This window comes from Podarcis liolepis (genome assembly GCF_965112155.1).
Source record: "Podarcis liolepis genome assembly, chromosome: 8".
Lineage (NCBI taxonomy): Eukaryota > Metazoa > Chordata > Lepidosauria > Squamata > Lacertidae > Podarcis > Podarcis liolepis.
In genome coordinates, this window is record NC_139560.1 from 23,747,315 (window position 1) to 23,763,152 (window position 15,838).

The following is a 15,838-nucleotide window of genomic DNA, read 5'->3' on the forward strand; positions in this document are numbered from 1 at the left end:
TTTTACTGTTGGTGAAACTGAGTTCCAGAAACAACAAATCTTCAGCTTCCGTTGTGCTTGTGGCTGTGGATTTCAAAGCGGCTTTTATTAGTGAGGTTGCTGTCAAGGGGAGTTTTAGATGTGTAGGCTGTGTGGTTTGCCTGCTTCTTCCCAGCTCTTGTTTGTTTCCACAAGATCTCAAACTGATCTTCTTCCCCTTCTCTTCATAACCCCTTCCACTCCGCCTGCAAAAGAAAAAGTAAAAAAGAGTTTCTTGCCATAATCAACAATGATGGCTGTTTCCATACTTACACTATGGAGTCATATGTTCTAAATCACTGTTAGTCATTTCCTTTTCCCTTTCGTCCCTTCCAAAGAAATGTTGCCCAAATCAAACAAAAGAATAGGAGGGAGAAAATGGCTGCCAAGTTCTTATTGTGTCCCTGTAATAAACTACTGAAAGTTGGGGGTCATTGCAAAGATAAGGATCAGGCAGTTTACCCTAACTAATGCTTGTAGTATTGCTTTTCAAAACAGAGTTTACTCACTGTGCTTTCTCCCTTTCCTTTTGACAGCATTTGGACAGTAAGTGGGTTTCTTCATCTCGGGAAATAATTACTTTCCGCAAAGCCCTGTTGAATCCAATCACAGCCTATCAGTTTCAACGCTATGTGTCACTGAAAGGAGATTTACTGGAGAATGGAGTGATCTTCTGGCAGGAAGTGCAGAAATATAAGGTACAGGGCTATCAAGGAATGGAAACAACTCAGTTAGTTTCTCATAAACTGTGGCATTTATATCTGCAATGGTATTTCTTTGGGATAGGGGAAAGCTGGGGCTGACCACTTGATTCCTTGAGGCTTTTTGGAGCAAGAGACTCTCCACGCCAGGTGGATGATAGTTATGGATCCTCTGATTTGGAGATGGATATCAGAACACACTTTATCACTCTGAGCTTGCCAGATTCAGTACGGGACAGGCTAGGGTGGCTTTAGCTAATGTTTTGTGTTGTTTTTGTAGGGCTGGGTTTTTGGTTTTTTTACATTATATGGATAACTTGTCACTCATTTTATTGTTTTTTAAGTTTCCTTGAGTCTTTTTTTTTTTTAAAAGGCAGTAACAGATGTTAATGATAATGATGATGATGATGATAATAATAATATTATTTAGTAGCCAAATAGATAGAAGAATTTGACACGGTACAAGGGTCTAGTGGTGACTAGTGCACATCGGGACTGGTAGTGTGGGAGGCAGGGACAGTTGGTTAGAGTGACACAGTCCGTTGAGCTGGTAGACTGGCTGGATTTCAGGAGACCCAATTCAGCTTGTGGGTTGCTGATGGGCCATTGCTTTATTTCTGCTGAGACTATCGATGCAACCCATTGTGAAGACTTCCTCCTTTTCTCCCCCCAAAATATCATTCCTCCAGCAGAGTTGAGGGAGTAAGTATGTGGCTGGAAGACCAGAGGGCTTGAAGCTCATTTTCACATTTTGTACACAAAAAACGCCTCACATTGTTCATATAAGACTCAGGCGACTGTGTCAAAGATGTTGAATTCTTCTGTGATGACAGCCGCGTGGTTCTTAATGAGACACATCCCTCCAGTTGTAAGGAACAACTTGTCTGGATGACCACAAATATTCAACATAAGTCTGTGCCCACACAATAGTTTGTTAAGGGCAGCTTTGGAATTGTGCATTGGTGAGGGTTAAACTGTAGAGCCTGGAATGATCTGAGGAAAATGAGAATGTGCTTCCGGTGTGCTGTAAAGGTATACTTTGTACACAGCCATAGAGATGAGGCATGTTTGAAATCCATTTGGAGGCTCATCATGCAACTATAAGACTTGAAAAATCGTTCTGTTTTCAGAATCCATCTTTCTGGTAGCCAGACGTATATATACAGAAGGCTTGTCTGAGCATTCAAGTAGGCAAGTGGGACCAACAGAATATTGCAGTGTGTGGAGTGCTTCTGTTCAGAGTTTCAGCCAACCTGGCAGGCCTCTTTCCATGATACTCCATTCTATGCCCCAACCCATGTCTCACCGCCCAACAGACACTCATCATTTTGAGCATGCTCAAAACCAGAAAAGAGTCAGTCATTGTTGGACTATTTTGAGTTTTTCCTGCTTTGTGTTATATATATATATATATATATATATATATATATATATATGCAGGTTTTGGTGTCTTCGGGTGTCTTCCCGTGTAAGAGTTGGGGTGTCTAGGCGACGTTTCGACGAGGTCTCACTCGTCATCTTCAGGCTGGTGCTTTCGGCTTCTTGTTACTGGAACAGAGCAGGATCTCAGTGTTTGAGTTCCTATAAATACTGTTGAGGGGGTGTGGTGTGTGGCCTCCAACGTTATGGGCAGAGGGGAAGTTCCCAGGGTGTGTCTTTTCTTCTTTTGTTCCTTAATTACTTGAGGGATATCTTGAGTATATCTTGACTCAGAATATCACTCAAGAAATCACTCAAGATATCCCTCAAGTAATTAAGGAACAAAAGAAGAAAAGACACACCCTGGGAACTTCCCCTCTGCCCATAACGTTGGAGGCCACACACCACACCCCCTCAACAGTATTTATAGGAACTCAAACACTGAGATCCTGCTCTGTTCCAGTAACAAGAAGCCGAAAGCACCAGCCTGAAGATGACGAGTGAGACCTCGTCGAAACGTCGCCTAGACACCCCAACTCTTACACGGGAAGACACCCGAAGACACCAAAACCTGCATATATATATATATATATACCTATATATATATATACCTATATATATATATATATATATATGCTTTCGTAGATTTTCACGGGTACAGGAATGCAGGTTTTGGTGTCTTCGGGTGTCTTCCCGTGTAAGAGTTGGGGTGTCTAGGCGACGTTTCGACGAGGTCTCACTCGTCATCTTCAGGCTGGTGCTTTCGGCTTCTTGTTACTGGAACAGAGCAGGATCTCAGTGTTTGAGTTCCTATAAATACTGTTGAGGGGGTGTGGTGTATAGCCTCCAACGTTCTGGGCAGATAGGAAGTTCCCAGGGTGTGCCTTTTCTTCTTTTGTTCCTTAATTACTTGAGGGATATCTTGAGTGATTTCTTGAGTGATATTCTGAGTACCACTTAGGAGGGTCATTAGGTGTGGATTAGTTGCTAAAGCTTTCGTGTCTTGACCTCTTGAGCTTGTGAAGAGTTTTTCTGAGAAGAAGGTTGTACTGCACTTAGTTGTGCTCTGGCTTGGCTTCGTGTATAGGGGCGAGCTGTGGTTTTGTGCCCTGTGTCAGCCAGATCTGTGTAGGGATTGCAGGGGGGTGCAGCATCCGGAGGTGCCACTATGGTTTGGCTACTGGATGGTGTCTGTAATTTATCTGTGGAGAGGGTCTGGGTTTGGGTTTGGTGTGGTTGATTGGAGATGGCGTTCTGTGTGCCTCTGGTTCTGGTGTCGGTTTTTGTGGGGAGGGCTAATTTCCAGATGTCTGGCAGGCGGGACGTGTCGTCACGCTTGTTCATGTTGTGAGGGTGTTTCTCTATCTCGATGGCTTCCATGATTATTCTCTTGTGGTGATGTTCCATGTTAAAGAGCAATTTGGAATCTGCAAAATTAATTTCGTGTCCTGTTTCTTTCATGTGTTGGAAAAGAGAGGAAGCTTTTTCTTCTTTTTTGACGGCATTCTTGTGTTCTGCGATACGTGCATTTATTCGTCTGTTTGTTTGTCCAATGTACGTGGCTGGGCAGACTTTGCAGGGTATTTCATAGACCCCTTGGTTTTCCAACTGGATTTTATCTTTGGGGTTTCTGAGGATATTGGCTATTTTTTGGTTGGTGCAAAAGGCTGTTTTGATATTGTGTTTATGGAGGATTTTGCTAATTTTATCTGTAGTGCCCTTGATATAAGGAAGGAGGGCCATGCCATTGTTTTCTTCTGTGTCTTGGTTTTTGGGGGGTGTTTCTTTTTGGATTAGCTTCGTAACCCTGTTTTGCTGGTATCCATTGGCGATTAACACATTTGAGAGATTCTGTAACTCAGTTGTCAAGTGGTCTTTGTCAGCCAGGCGTTTGGTTCTGGAGATGAGAGTCTTGGCTACGGAGTTTATTTGTGCAGGGTGGTGGTGTGATTGTGCATGTAAGTAGCGGTTGGTGTGTGTTTTTTTCCGGTAGATAGTGTGTCCTAGGGAGCCATCAGGTTTTTTGTAGATTAGGACGTCAAGGAAGGGAAGTTGGTTGTTGGCTTCTATTTCCATAGTGAATTGTATTTTGGGGTGTAGGCTGTTGAGATGTGTGAGGAAGCTATCTAGTTTTTCCTTCCCGTGTGGCCAAATTACAAAGGTGTCGTCAACATATCTGAGCCAAAGTTTGGGTTTGTGTTCTGACTTGTCTAAAGCATTGGTTTCAAAGTGTTCCATGTACAGATTTGCGATGACCGGTGAGAGGGGTGATCCCATAGGTGCTCCTTCTATCTGTTTGTATCTTTGTCCATTGTGGATGAAGTACGTGTTGGTTAGGCAGTGGTTGGTCAGGTCCAGGATGTATTCGGGGGGATTGTATTTGTTTTGAATGGCTGTCAAGGCTTCATTAATGGGCACTTGTGTGAAGAGAGATACAACATCGAAGCTCACAAGTAGGTCATCGGGATGTAGGTTTTGCTTCTTTATTGTTTCTATGAACTGGAAGGAGTTTGTAACGTGTGAAGCGATGGATTCTGCATAGGGCTGAAGTTGCTTAGCGAGAAATTTAGCGAGATTTTGTAGAGGTGAGCCTATGGAGCTGACTATTGGTCTGAGTGGTGTTCCTTCTTTGTGTATCTTGGGGAGACCGTAGAGTTTGGGGCATCTGGATGATTTTTCTCTGGGGATGATTCTTAGCTGGATTTCTTCACTGATAGGAGAGGCTTTTATTTTGGATTTGGTGGTTTTTTCCAGATAGGTGGTGGGATCTGTTTTTATAGGTTGGTAGGTAGGGTCTTGGAGTAGATTTGATAGTTTTGCTTGGTAGTCCGATGTGTTCATCACAACAGTGGCATTACCTTTGTCTGCTGGGAGAATGATTATGTTGTTGTCTTTCCTCAGGTTGGTGAGTGCTTTTTGTTCTTCTTTGTGTAAATTGCTTCTGGGTGGTTTGCTGGAGCAGAGGATGTTGGTGACTTCAAGTCTGATTTTATTGGCTTCATCTGGGTTGATTTTGGTTAGGCTAGCTTCGACTCCGCATATGATGTTTTCCGTGGGGATGCGTCTCGGGGCGACTGCAAAGTTGAAACCTTTGGAGAGTACTTTGGTTTCAGTTGAGGTGAGGATCCTGTCTGATATGTTATGTACTGTTTGTTTCATGGGTTGTTGTGGAGGGTGGCTGGGCTTCTGGCGTTTCTCTAGTTTGTGGAGTTTGTTGGTGTGTGTGTCTGTCTTATGTGAGGTCTCAGTTTCAGCTCTCCAGACGGCTAGTTGTTTGCATTTGTCCCAGAGTGCAGGGTGGATTTTGTTACAGAGTTTGAGGTGAAGAGTGAGCAGATCTTTGTTGGTTTGGTTTAGTAGGTATCTTTTCTTATGTAGTTCGTTTCTGATTAGGGATAGTTCAGTTCGTTTCAGGATCCTTTCGGTAGCTGGGGTTTTAGAGTGGAATTTAAGTTGGAAGCATGTGGGAATTAAGTTGTTGTCTCGGCAGTTGCGTAGGAACAAGAGATCACATAAGATGGTGGCTCTTCGGATTTCTAGTTTCTCGTAGGTTCTTGTCAGCTGGAAGGTTTCCTCCCCGTAGAGGTGAGATATTTGCTTTCGTAGATTTTCACGGGTACAGGAATGCAGGTTTTGGTGTCTTCGGGTGTCTTCCCGTGTAAGAGTTGGGGTGTCTAGGCGACGTTTCGACGAGGTCTCACTCGTCATCTTCAGGCTGGTGCTTTCGGCTTCTTGTTACTGGAACAGAGCAGGATCTCAGTGTTTGAGTTCCTATAAATACTGTTGAGGGGGTGTGGTGTATAGCCTCCAACGTTCTGGGCAGATAGGAAGTTCCCAGGGTGTGCCTTTTCTTCTTTTGTTCCTTAATTACTTGAGGGATATCTTGAGTGATTTCTTGAGTGATATTCTGAGTACCACTTAGGAGGGTCATTAGGTGTGGATTAGTTGCTAAAGCTTTCGTGTCTTGACCTCTTGAGCTTGTGAAGAGTTTTTCTGAGAAGAAGGTTGTACTGCACTTAGTTGTGCTCTGGCTTGGCTTCGTGTATAGGGGCGAGCTGTGGTTTTGTGCCCTGTGTCAGCCAGATCTGTGTAGGGATTGCAGGGGGGTGCAGCATCCGGAGGTGCCACTATGGTTTGGCTACTGGATGGTGTCTGTAATTTATCTGTGGAGAGGGTCTGGGTTTGGGTTTGGTGTGGTTGATTGGAGATGGCGTTCTGTGTGCCTCTGGTTCTGGTGTCGGTTTTTGTGGGGAGGGCTAATTTCCAGATGTCTGGCAGGCGGGACGTGTCGTCACGCTTGTTCATGTTGTGAGGGTGTTTCTCTATCTCGATGGCTTCCATGATTATTCTCTTGTGGTGATGTTCCATGTTAAAGAGCAATTTGGAATCTGCAAAATTAATTTCGTGTCCTGTTTCTTTCATGTGTTGGAAAAGAGAGGAAGCTTTTTCTTCTTTTTTGACGGCATTCTTGTGTTCTGCGATACGTGCATTTATTCGTCTGTTTGTTTGTCCAATGTACGTGGCTGGGCAGACTTTGCAGGGTATTTCATAGACCCCTTGGTTTTCCAACTGGATTTTATCTTTGGGGTTTCTGAGGATATTGGCTATTTTTTGGTTGGTGCAAAAGGCTGTTTTGATATTGTGTTTATGGAGGATTTTGCTAATTTTATCTGTAGTGCCCTTGATATAAGGAAGGAGGGCCATGCCATTGTTTTCTTCTGTGTCTTGGTTTTTGGGGGGTGTTTCTTTTTGGATTAGCTTCGTAACCCTGTTTTGCTGGTATCCATTGGCGATTAACACATTTGAGAGATTCTGTAACTCAGTTGTCAAGTGGTCTTTGTCAGCCAGGCGTTTGGTTCTGGAGATGAGAGTCTTGGCTACGGAGTTTATTTGTGCAGGGTGGTGGTGTGATTGTGCATGTAAGTAGCGGTTGGTGTGTGTTTTTTTCCGGTAGATAGTGTGTCCTAGGGAGCCATCAGGTTTTTTGTAGATTAGGACGTCAAGGAAGGGAAGTTGGTTGTTGGCTTCTATTTCCATAGTGAATTGTATTTTGGGGTGTAGGCTGTTGAGATGTGTGAGGAAGCTATCTAGTTTTTCCTTCCCGTGTGGCCAAATTACAAAGGTGTCGTCAACATATCTGAGCCAAAGTTTGGGTTTGTGTTCTGACTTGTCTAAAGCATTGGTTTCAAAGTGTTCCATGTACAGATATATATATATATATATATATGCTTTCGTAGATTTTCACGGGTACAGGAATGCAGGTTTTGGTGTCTTCGGGTGTCTTCCCGTGTAAGAGTTGGGGTGTCTAGGCGACGTTTCGACGAGGTCTCACTCGTCATCTTCAGGCTGGTACTTTCGGCTTCTAGTTACTGGAACAGAGCAGGATCTCAGTGTTTGAGTTCCTATAAATACTGTTGAGGGGGTGTGGTGTATAGCCTCCAACGTTCTGGGCAGAGAGGAAGTTCCCAGGTGGGTGTGCCTTTTCTTCTTTTGTTCATTAATTACTTGAGGGATATCTTGAGTGATTTCTTGAGTGATATTCTGAGTACCACTTAGGAGGGTCATTAGGTGTGGATTAGTTGCTAAAGCTTTCGTGTCTTGACCTCTTGAGCTTGTGAAGAGTTTTTCTGAGAAGATGGCTGTACTGCACTTAGTTGTGCTCTGGCTTGGCTTCGTGTATAGGGGCGAGCTGTGGTTTTGTGCCCTGTGCCAGCCAGATCTGTGTAGGGATTGCAGGGGGGTGCAGCATCCGGAGGTGCCACTATGGTTTGGCTACTGGATGGTGTCTGTAATTTATCTGTGGAGAGGGTCTGGGTTTGGGTCTGGTGTGGTTGATTGGAGATGGCGTTCTGTGTGCCTCTGGTTCTGGTGTCGGCACACAGATCTACACAGATCTGGCTGGCACAGGGCACAAAACCACAGCTCGCCCCTATACACGAAGCCAAGCCAGAGCACAACTAAGTGCAGTACAGCCATCTTCTCAGAAAAACTCTTCACAAGCTCAAGAGGTCAAGACACGAAAGCTTTAGCAACTAATCCACACCTAATGACCCTCCTAAGTGGTACTCAGAATATCACTCAAGAAATCACTCAAGATATCCCTCAAGTAATTAATGAACAAAAGAAGAAAAGGCACACCCACCTGGGAACTTCCTCTCTGCCCAGAACGTTGGAGGCTATACACCACACCCCCTCAACAGTATTTATAGGAACTCAAACACTGAGATCCTGCTCTGTTCCAGTAACTAGAAGCCGAAAGTACCAGCCTGAAGATGACGAGTGAGACCTCGTCGAAACGTCGCCTAGACACCCCAACTCTTACACGGGAAGACACCCGAAGACACCAAAACCTGCATTCCTGTACCCGTGAAAATCTACGAAAGCAAATATCTCACCTCTACGGGGAGGAAACCTTCCAGCTGACAAGAACCTACGAGAAACTAGAAATCCGAAGAGCCACCATCTTATGTGATCTCTTGTTCCTACGCAACTGCCGAGACAACAACTTAATTCCCACATGCTTCCAACTTAAATTCCACTCTAAAACCCCAGCTACCGAAAGGATCCTGAAACGAACTGAACTATCCCTAATCAGAAACGAACTACATAAGAAAAGATACCTACTAAACCAAACCAACAAAGATCTGCTCACTCTTCACCTCAAACTCTGTAACAAAATCCACCCTGCACTCTGGGACAAATGCAAACAACTAGCCGTTTGGAGAGCTGAAACTGAGTCCTCACATAAGACAGACACACACACCAACAAACTCCACAAACTAAAGAAACGCCAGAAGCCCAGCCACCCTCCACAACAACCCATGAAACAAACAGTACATAACATATCAGACAGGATCCTCACCTCAACTGAAACCAAAGTACTCTCCAAAGGTTTCAACTTTGCAGTCGCCCCGAGACGCATCCCCACGGAAAACATCATATGCGGAGTCGAAGCTAGCCTAACCAAAATCAACCCAGATGAAGCCAATAAAATCAGACTTGAAGTCACCAACATCCTCTGCTCCAGCAAACCACCCAGAAGCAATTTACACAAAGAAGAACAGAAAGCACTCACCAACCTGAGGAAAGACAACAACATAATCATTCTCCCAGCAGACAAAGGTAATGCCACTGTTGTGATGAACACATCGGACTACCAAGCAAAACTATCAAATCTACTCCAAGACCCTACCTACCAACCTATAAAAACAGATCCCACCACCTATCTGGAAAAAACCACCAAATCCAAAATAAAAGCCTCTCCTATCAGTGAAGAAATCCAGCTAAGAATCATCCCCAGAGAAAAATCATCCAGATGCCCCAAACTCTACGGTCTCCCCAAGATACACAAAGAAGGAACACCACTCAGACCAATAGTCAGCTCCATAGGCTCACCTCTACAAAATCTCGCTAAATTTCTCGCTAAGCAACTTCAGCCCTATGCAGAATCTATCGCTTCACACGTTACAAACTCCTTCCAGTTCATAGAAACAATAAAGAAGCAAAACCTACATCCCGATGACCTACTTGTGAGCTTCGATGTTGTATCTCTCTTCACACAAGTGCCCATTAATGAAGCCTTGACAGCCATTCAAAACAAATACAATCCCCCCGAATACATCCTGGACCTGACCAACCACTGCCTAACCAACACGTACTTCATCCACAATGGACAAAGATACAAACAGATAGAAGGAGCACCTATGGGATCACCCCTCTCACCGGTCATCGCAAATCTGTACATGGAACACTTTGAAACCAATGCTTTAGACAAGTCAGAACACAAACCCAAACTTTGGCTCAGATATGTTGACGACACCTTTGTAATTTGGCCACACGGGAAGGAAAAACTAGATAGCTTCCTCACACATCTCAACAGCCTACACCCCAAAATACAATTCACTATGGAAATAGAAGCCAACAACCAACTTCCCTTCCTTGACGTCCTAATCTACAAAAAACCTGATGGCTCCCTAGGACACACTATCTACCGGAAAAAAACACACACCAACCGCTACTTACATGCACAATCACACCACCACCCTGCACAAATAAACTCCGTAGCCAAGACTCTCATCTCCAGAACCAAACGCCTGGCTGACAAAGACCACTTGACAACTGAGTTACAGAATCTCTCAAATGTGTTAATCGCCAACGGATACCAGCAAAACAGGGTTACGAAGCTAATCCAAAAAGAAACACCCCCCAAAAACCAAGACACAGAAGAAAACAATGGCATGGCCCTCCTTCCTTATATCAAGGGCACTACAGATAAAATTAGCAAAATCCTCCATAAACACAATATCAAAACAGCCTTTTGCACCAACCAAAAAATAGCCAATATCCTCAGAAACCCCAAAGATAAAATCCAGTTAGAAAACCAAGGGGTCTATGAAATACCCTGCAAAGTCTGCCCAGCCACGTATATTGGACAAACAAACAGACGAATAAATGCACGTATCGCAGAACACAAGAATGCCGTCAAAAAAGAAGAAAAAACTTCCTCTCTTTACCAACACATGAAAGAAACAGGACACGAAATTAATTTTGCAGATTCCAAATTGCTCTTTAACATGGAACATCACCACAAGAGAATAATCATGGAAGCCATCGAGATAGAGAAACACCCTCACAACATGAACAAGCGTGACGACACGTCCCGCCTGCCAGACATCTGGAAATTAGCCCTCCCCACAAAAACCGACACCAGAACCAGAGGCACACAGAACGCCATCTCCAATCAACCACACCAGACCCAAACCCAGACCCTCTCCACAGATAAATTACAGACACCATCCAGTAGCCAAACCATAGTGGCACCTCCGGATGCTGCACCCCCCTGCAATCCCTACACAGATCTGGCTGGCACAGGGCACAAAACCACAGCTCGCCCCTATACACGAAGCCAAGCCAGAGCACAACTAAGTGCAGTACAGCCATCTTCTCAGAAAAACTCTTCACAAGCTCAAGAGGTCAAGACACGAAAGCTTTAGCAACTAATCCACACCTAATGACCCTCCTAAGTGGTACTCAGAATATCACTCAAGAAATCACTCAAGATATCCCTCAAGTAATTAATGAACAAAAGAAGAAAAGGCACACCCACCTGGGAACTTCCTCTCTGCCCAGAACGTTGGAGGCTATACACCACACCCCCTCAACAGTATTTATAGGAACTCAAACACTGAGATCCTGCTCTGTTCCAGTAACTAGAAGCCGAAAGCACCAGCCTGAAGATGACGAGTGAGACCTCGTCGAAACGTCGCCTAGACACCCCAACTCTTACACGGGAAGACACCCGAAGACACCAAAACCTGCATTCCTGTACCCGTGAAAATCTACGAAAGCATATATATATATATATATATATATATATATATATATATATATATATATATATATATATAATTTTGCGTGTGTGTGTGTGCATGCATGCATGCATGCATGCATGCATTTCTTCAACCCTTGGGGCACCACCAAGCCTGCTTATCTCATAGATATCTCAAAGAAATCTCATAGAATCATAGAGTTGGACGGGACCCTGAGGATCATCTAGTCCAGCCCCCATAAATGTAGGAATATGCAGCTGTCTCTTACGAGAATCGAACCTGCAACCTTGGCGATGCCAATACCACACTCTAACCAACTGAGCTATCCAGCTGCCATAGACCTCACTTTTGGGTGTTTAATACAACTACACGATACACTTAATGTGCATGGCTTCCCCTAAAAAGTAGTGTGCAAAGGGTGCTGGGAATTCTCGCTCTGTGGTGGGCAAACTACAGTTCTCACAGTTCTTTGGGGGAAGCCATGTGCTTTAGTATATAGGATTGCCACATCTCTCTCAATGTTGGGAAATGCTCTGTACATGCAGTGGAACTGAATAGATGGAGTATTTTTCCAACATTGACCTGAAAGTTGTATGTAGGTTGATCTGTATAGTGAAGACCCCCTGCATGTGCTGTAGAGGCACTGGACCAGGGCGGATGTGTATCCAAACAGCTGGATAATCATGGAAGTGAGGTGGTAGAAAATTCATGTGGCTGTGGCTATTAACCTGCCTACAAGCTACCTTACTTTGCCACTTTGGTGATTAAGTGGATGTCTGGAACAATGCTAATGCATAAGTGACATGATATGGCTAAGCTATGTATTTGAACAAGCCTTAAAAAGGTCTTCAGAGAATAGAAATCCTTTTTACAACTATTACAGGAGCGGTAATAAAAGGGTAAGGAATAAGATCTTCCTCTTTAAAGGGTGGGTTTTATTAGGTTACCTTAAGGAATACCACCTCAATCTCCTCCAACCTGCCCCGTTATTGAAATATTTATTTGAGACCCTCCTTCAGGTCCTTCTGCATGCTGAAATGAGGCAGCAGTGACCAGGGAGATTGTCTTCCAGTTGTGTTGTGCCAATGATGGAATACTCTTCCAAAGGCAGCTTATCTGGCACTGAGTCCAATGTGTTTTTAACACCAAGTAGAGCCTTATTTAGGGATGCGGGTGGCGCTGTGGGTTAAACCACAGAGCCTAGGACTTGCCGATCAGAAGGTCGGCGGTTCGAATCCCTGCGATGGGGTAAGCTCCCGTTGCTCAATCCCAGCTCCTGCCAACCTAGCAGTTCGAAAGCACGTCAAAGTGCAAGTAGATAAATAGGTATTGCTCCGGCGGGAAGGTAAACGGCATTTCCGTGTGCTGCTCTGGTTCGCCAGAAGCGGCTTAGTCATGCTGGCCACATGACCCGGAAGCTGTACACCGGCTCCCTCGGCCAATAAAGCGAGATGAGCGCTGCAACCCAGAGTCGGTCACAACTGGACCTAATGGTCAGGGGTCCCTTTACCTTTACCTAGAGCCTTATTTGCCCCAGCTTTTTAAGAAATTGGCTTCTATATTGCTTTAAGCTGTTTCTCTTCTTGTTATTGTTGCTGCTGCTGCTTTATGTTGTGTTAATGTATTTATTGTATTGTGTTATTTTTCATTTTTGTTTGTTGCTCTGAGAGTCTTTACCTGAAATAAAATATTTACATTACAGAGAGTCTTTACCCTGCCTATTGTACTTTTCCCTTCCAGGACTTGTGCCATTCCCACTGTGACAGTGCTATCATCCAGAATAAGATCACGACCATCATCAACTGCTTCATAAATTCTGCCATTCCACCAGCTCTTCAGATTGACATACCTGAGGAGCAGGCCCAGAAGATCATGGAGCACAGGAAAGAGCTAGGCCCTTACGTGTTTAGAGAGGCACAGGTATAATAAGAATGATGAAAACCCTGGGTTTAGTTAGGAGGTGTTGAAATAGAGACTTAGAGGTAGGTTCTGGTTTTCTGGGCTGAGATTTGTGCCGGTAAATTTTATAGAAACAGCTTTTCATCCACCACAGTTATTTACCGGCACAAATCTCAACCCAGAAAACCAGAACCTACCTCTAAGTCTCATCAGATTTTAAGTGTTAGAAGCTGGATTTAAAGAGCCATAGGCAGTACCTTTACTCATGGGCAGGATCAGAATTTAGTGTACACTGGTACCTCTGGATACGAACGGGATCCTTACTGGGGCCCGGTTTGCATCCTGAAGTAAATGTAACACGCGACTGCGCGTGCACTGGTTTCGTTTCGCCGCTTCTGCGCATGTGCGTGACATCATTTTGAGCGTCTGCGCGAGTGGCGAAACCCGGAAGTAACATGCTTCATTACTTCCGGGTTGCCGCGGAGTGCAACCCGAAGATACTTAACTTGAAGCTACTTCAACCCGAGGTATGACTGTATTAAGTAACAAATATGAAAGATTCATATTGAAGTAGTCACTCATAGACTGACCTTCTAGCCATGCACAGAAAACTCTGCCCATGTTCTGGCACTGCTGAAGCCTCCTTTCCATTGCAGCTTGTTGTGATCCTCGCAAAACTACTCCAGAAAGTCAGGGGACTCTCTCTCTCTCTCTCTCTCGACCTCCAATGTAGTTCATAAAAGCTGCTGCCAATATGAAAAATCAGTGTATCCCACTGTGTGAGTGCAGACGCCTAAGGATTTTTGGATCTGTGCTAGGGATTTTGCAAATGTCAGCAATGCACAAGGGCAGCTTAACTTGATCAGATGCACTGGCCTTTTTCTTTAGATGACTGATGTTACTGGATGCGGTTGTAGGCTCTTCCCCTCCTCCCTGCTATTTTTTTAAATAAAAGAAGTATGCCTATTCTGCTGTACTGACCAAATAGGGTCATCTGTAAAAACTAGTACTGTTGACCACCAGCAGTTACTACCTTTTATGCTTCTGTTTTGAAAGGCCATTTAGCTAATTCTTCACTTCCACAAAATACCACCAACAGTTCTTCCCTACCAACATCCCTTACCTTTTAAACAAATATTAATATGAATCCATAAAACATCCCTGATTGCAAGAGTAGGAACAGATTGTGGGGTAGATAAAGGGCTCCAATGTATGAATGGAAAATGCAGCTAAACCCAGAGATGGCGGATACTTTCACCAGGCTGATATGGATAGTGGGTGGCCTTGAGTCCAAGAGACCTGGATTCAGATGTCACCTCAGCCAAGAATCCATGGACAGCACCAGGCACAATGTGTTCCCTCACGCTTTGCCTCAGATCTCCCTCTTTAAAATGGGACTCAATGTGTTTATTGTGAGAACCAACAATATTCTAGTGGATTATATGCCATTAACATCATTAGAGGCAATCTGCATGTGAAGAGATTTTCCCTGCGTTCTGGAAAGAGGCCTTGGAGAGAGCTGTTGGAGTAGGCCACAAAACTTCATGACAATGGCTGCTTACAATGCTAACAATGACATAGCTTCTCCCAAAGAATCCTGGGAACTGTCATTTGCCATAGAAGCTTAAAAGGCACACCTGTCAGGGAGCTAGATGGACAGTGACTTCCAACTTCACCCCGATATAACTAAGTCCAGTGCCGCCTATTGGCTAAACTATATAATGGTAGTATCCACGCAACATAGGTTCATGCGTTAATGCTTTAATTGAGACCAGCCTTTGAATACAGTATTGGTCTTTGCATTCAATTTTGTGTGCCCCCCCCCCAGTTTAAAACATACATTTCAAAAAGATTATATCGCTTGAAACATTTCCCGTCAGCTCTGCTCTTTCAGAACTTAATCAGTGATGAAATCCATTTCTCTTAAAGAGCAATGTGTTGTTGTTGTTGTTGTTTAAAAAGCTCCCTTCCCTTTGTAAATAGAATATTCTGGAAAATAGTTGGGTTAAAAGCAACCCTTGTGATATTCTCTCTCTCTCTCTCTCTCTCTCTCTCTCTCTCACACACACACACACACACACTTTTTTAAAAAACCAAAACCTGCCATTCTGTGCTTTTATTAATGCAAGCAATTATTTAGGACATTCTTTTAATGAAATGCTTATTAACTGTGGTTTTAGGTAGGTTTCTCATCGGCAATAAACACATACTGATTAGAAGTATGTGCAGGTCTGAAGCAAAATACTGGGCAACAATATGGAGGGAGGTGGTGGTTTGTGCTGGGCATTAGGAAAGAGAGATGTGCTTTGTTTTTATGGCAAATATCCCAGTTGTCTGCAGCACCATCAGTTTATATGAGGGATGAGCAGACACCAGGCTTGTTGGAGCTACTTTGGTTTTTACTAGAACTCCCAAGATCTACTAACCAGAGCCAAGCGTAAAAGAGAGACAGCTAGAATTTAGGAACAAGGT

At 44.0% G+C, this 15,838-nt stretch overlaps 2 protein-coding genes across 3 annotated transcripts in view; one reads left to right on the plus strand and one right to left on the minus strand.

The window, feature by feature from the left end:
- The window catches only part of VPS13B (vacuolar protein sorting 13 homolog B), an 883,035-nt gene that overhangs the window by 447,457 nt on the left and 419,740 nt on the right, over positions 1 to 15,838 (minus strand). The window lies entirely within an intron of this gene.
- Positions 1 to 15,838, plus strand: part of RGS22 (regulator of G protein signaling 22) — an 80,543-nt gene that overhangs the window by 56,169 nt on the left and 8,536 nt on the right. Inside the window, exons 22-23 of the mRNA XM_083517219.1 lie at positions 555 to 716; positions 13,208 to 13,387. Of these exons, the coding sequence (XP_083373345.1) occupies positions 555 to 716; positions 13,208 to 13,387 (342 nt within the window). The remainder of the gene's footprint in view (positions 1 to 554; positions 717 to 13,207; positions 13,388 to 15,838) is intronic.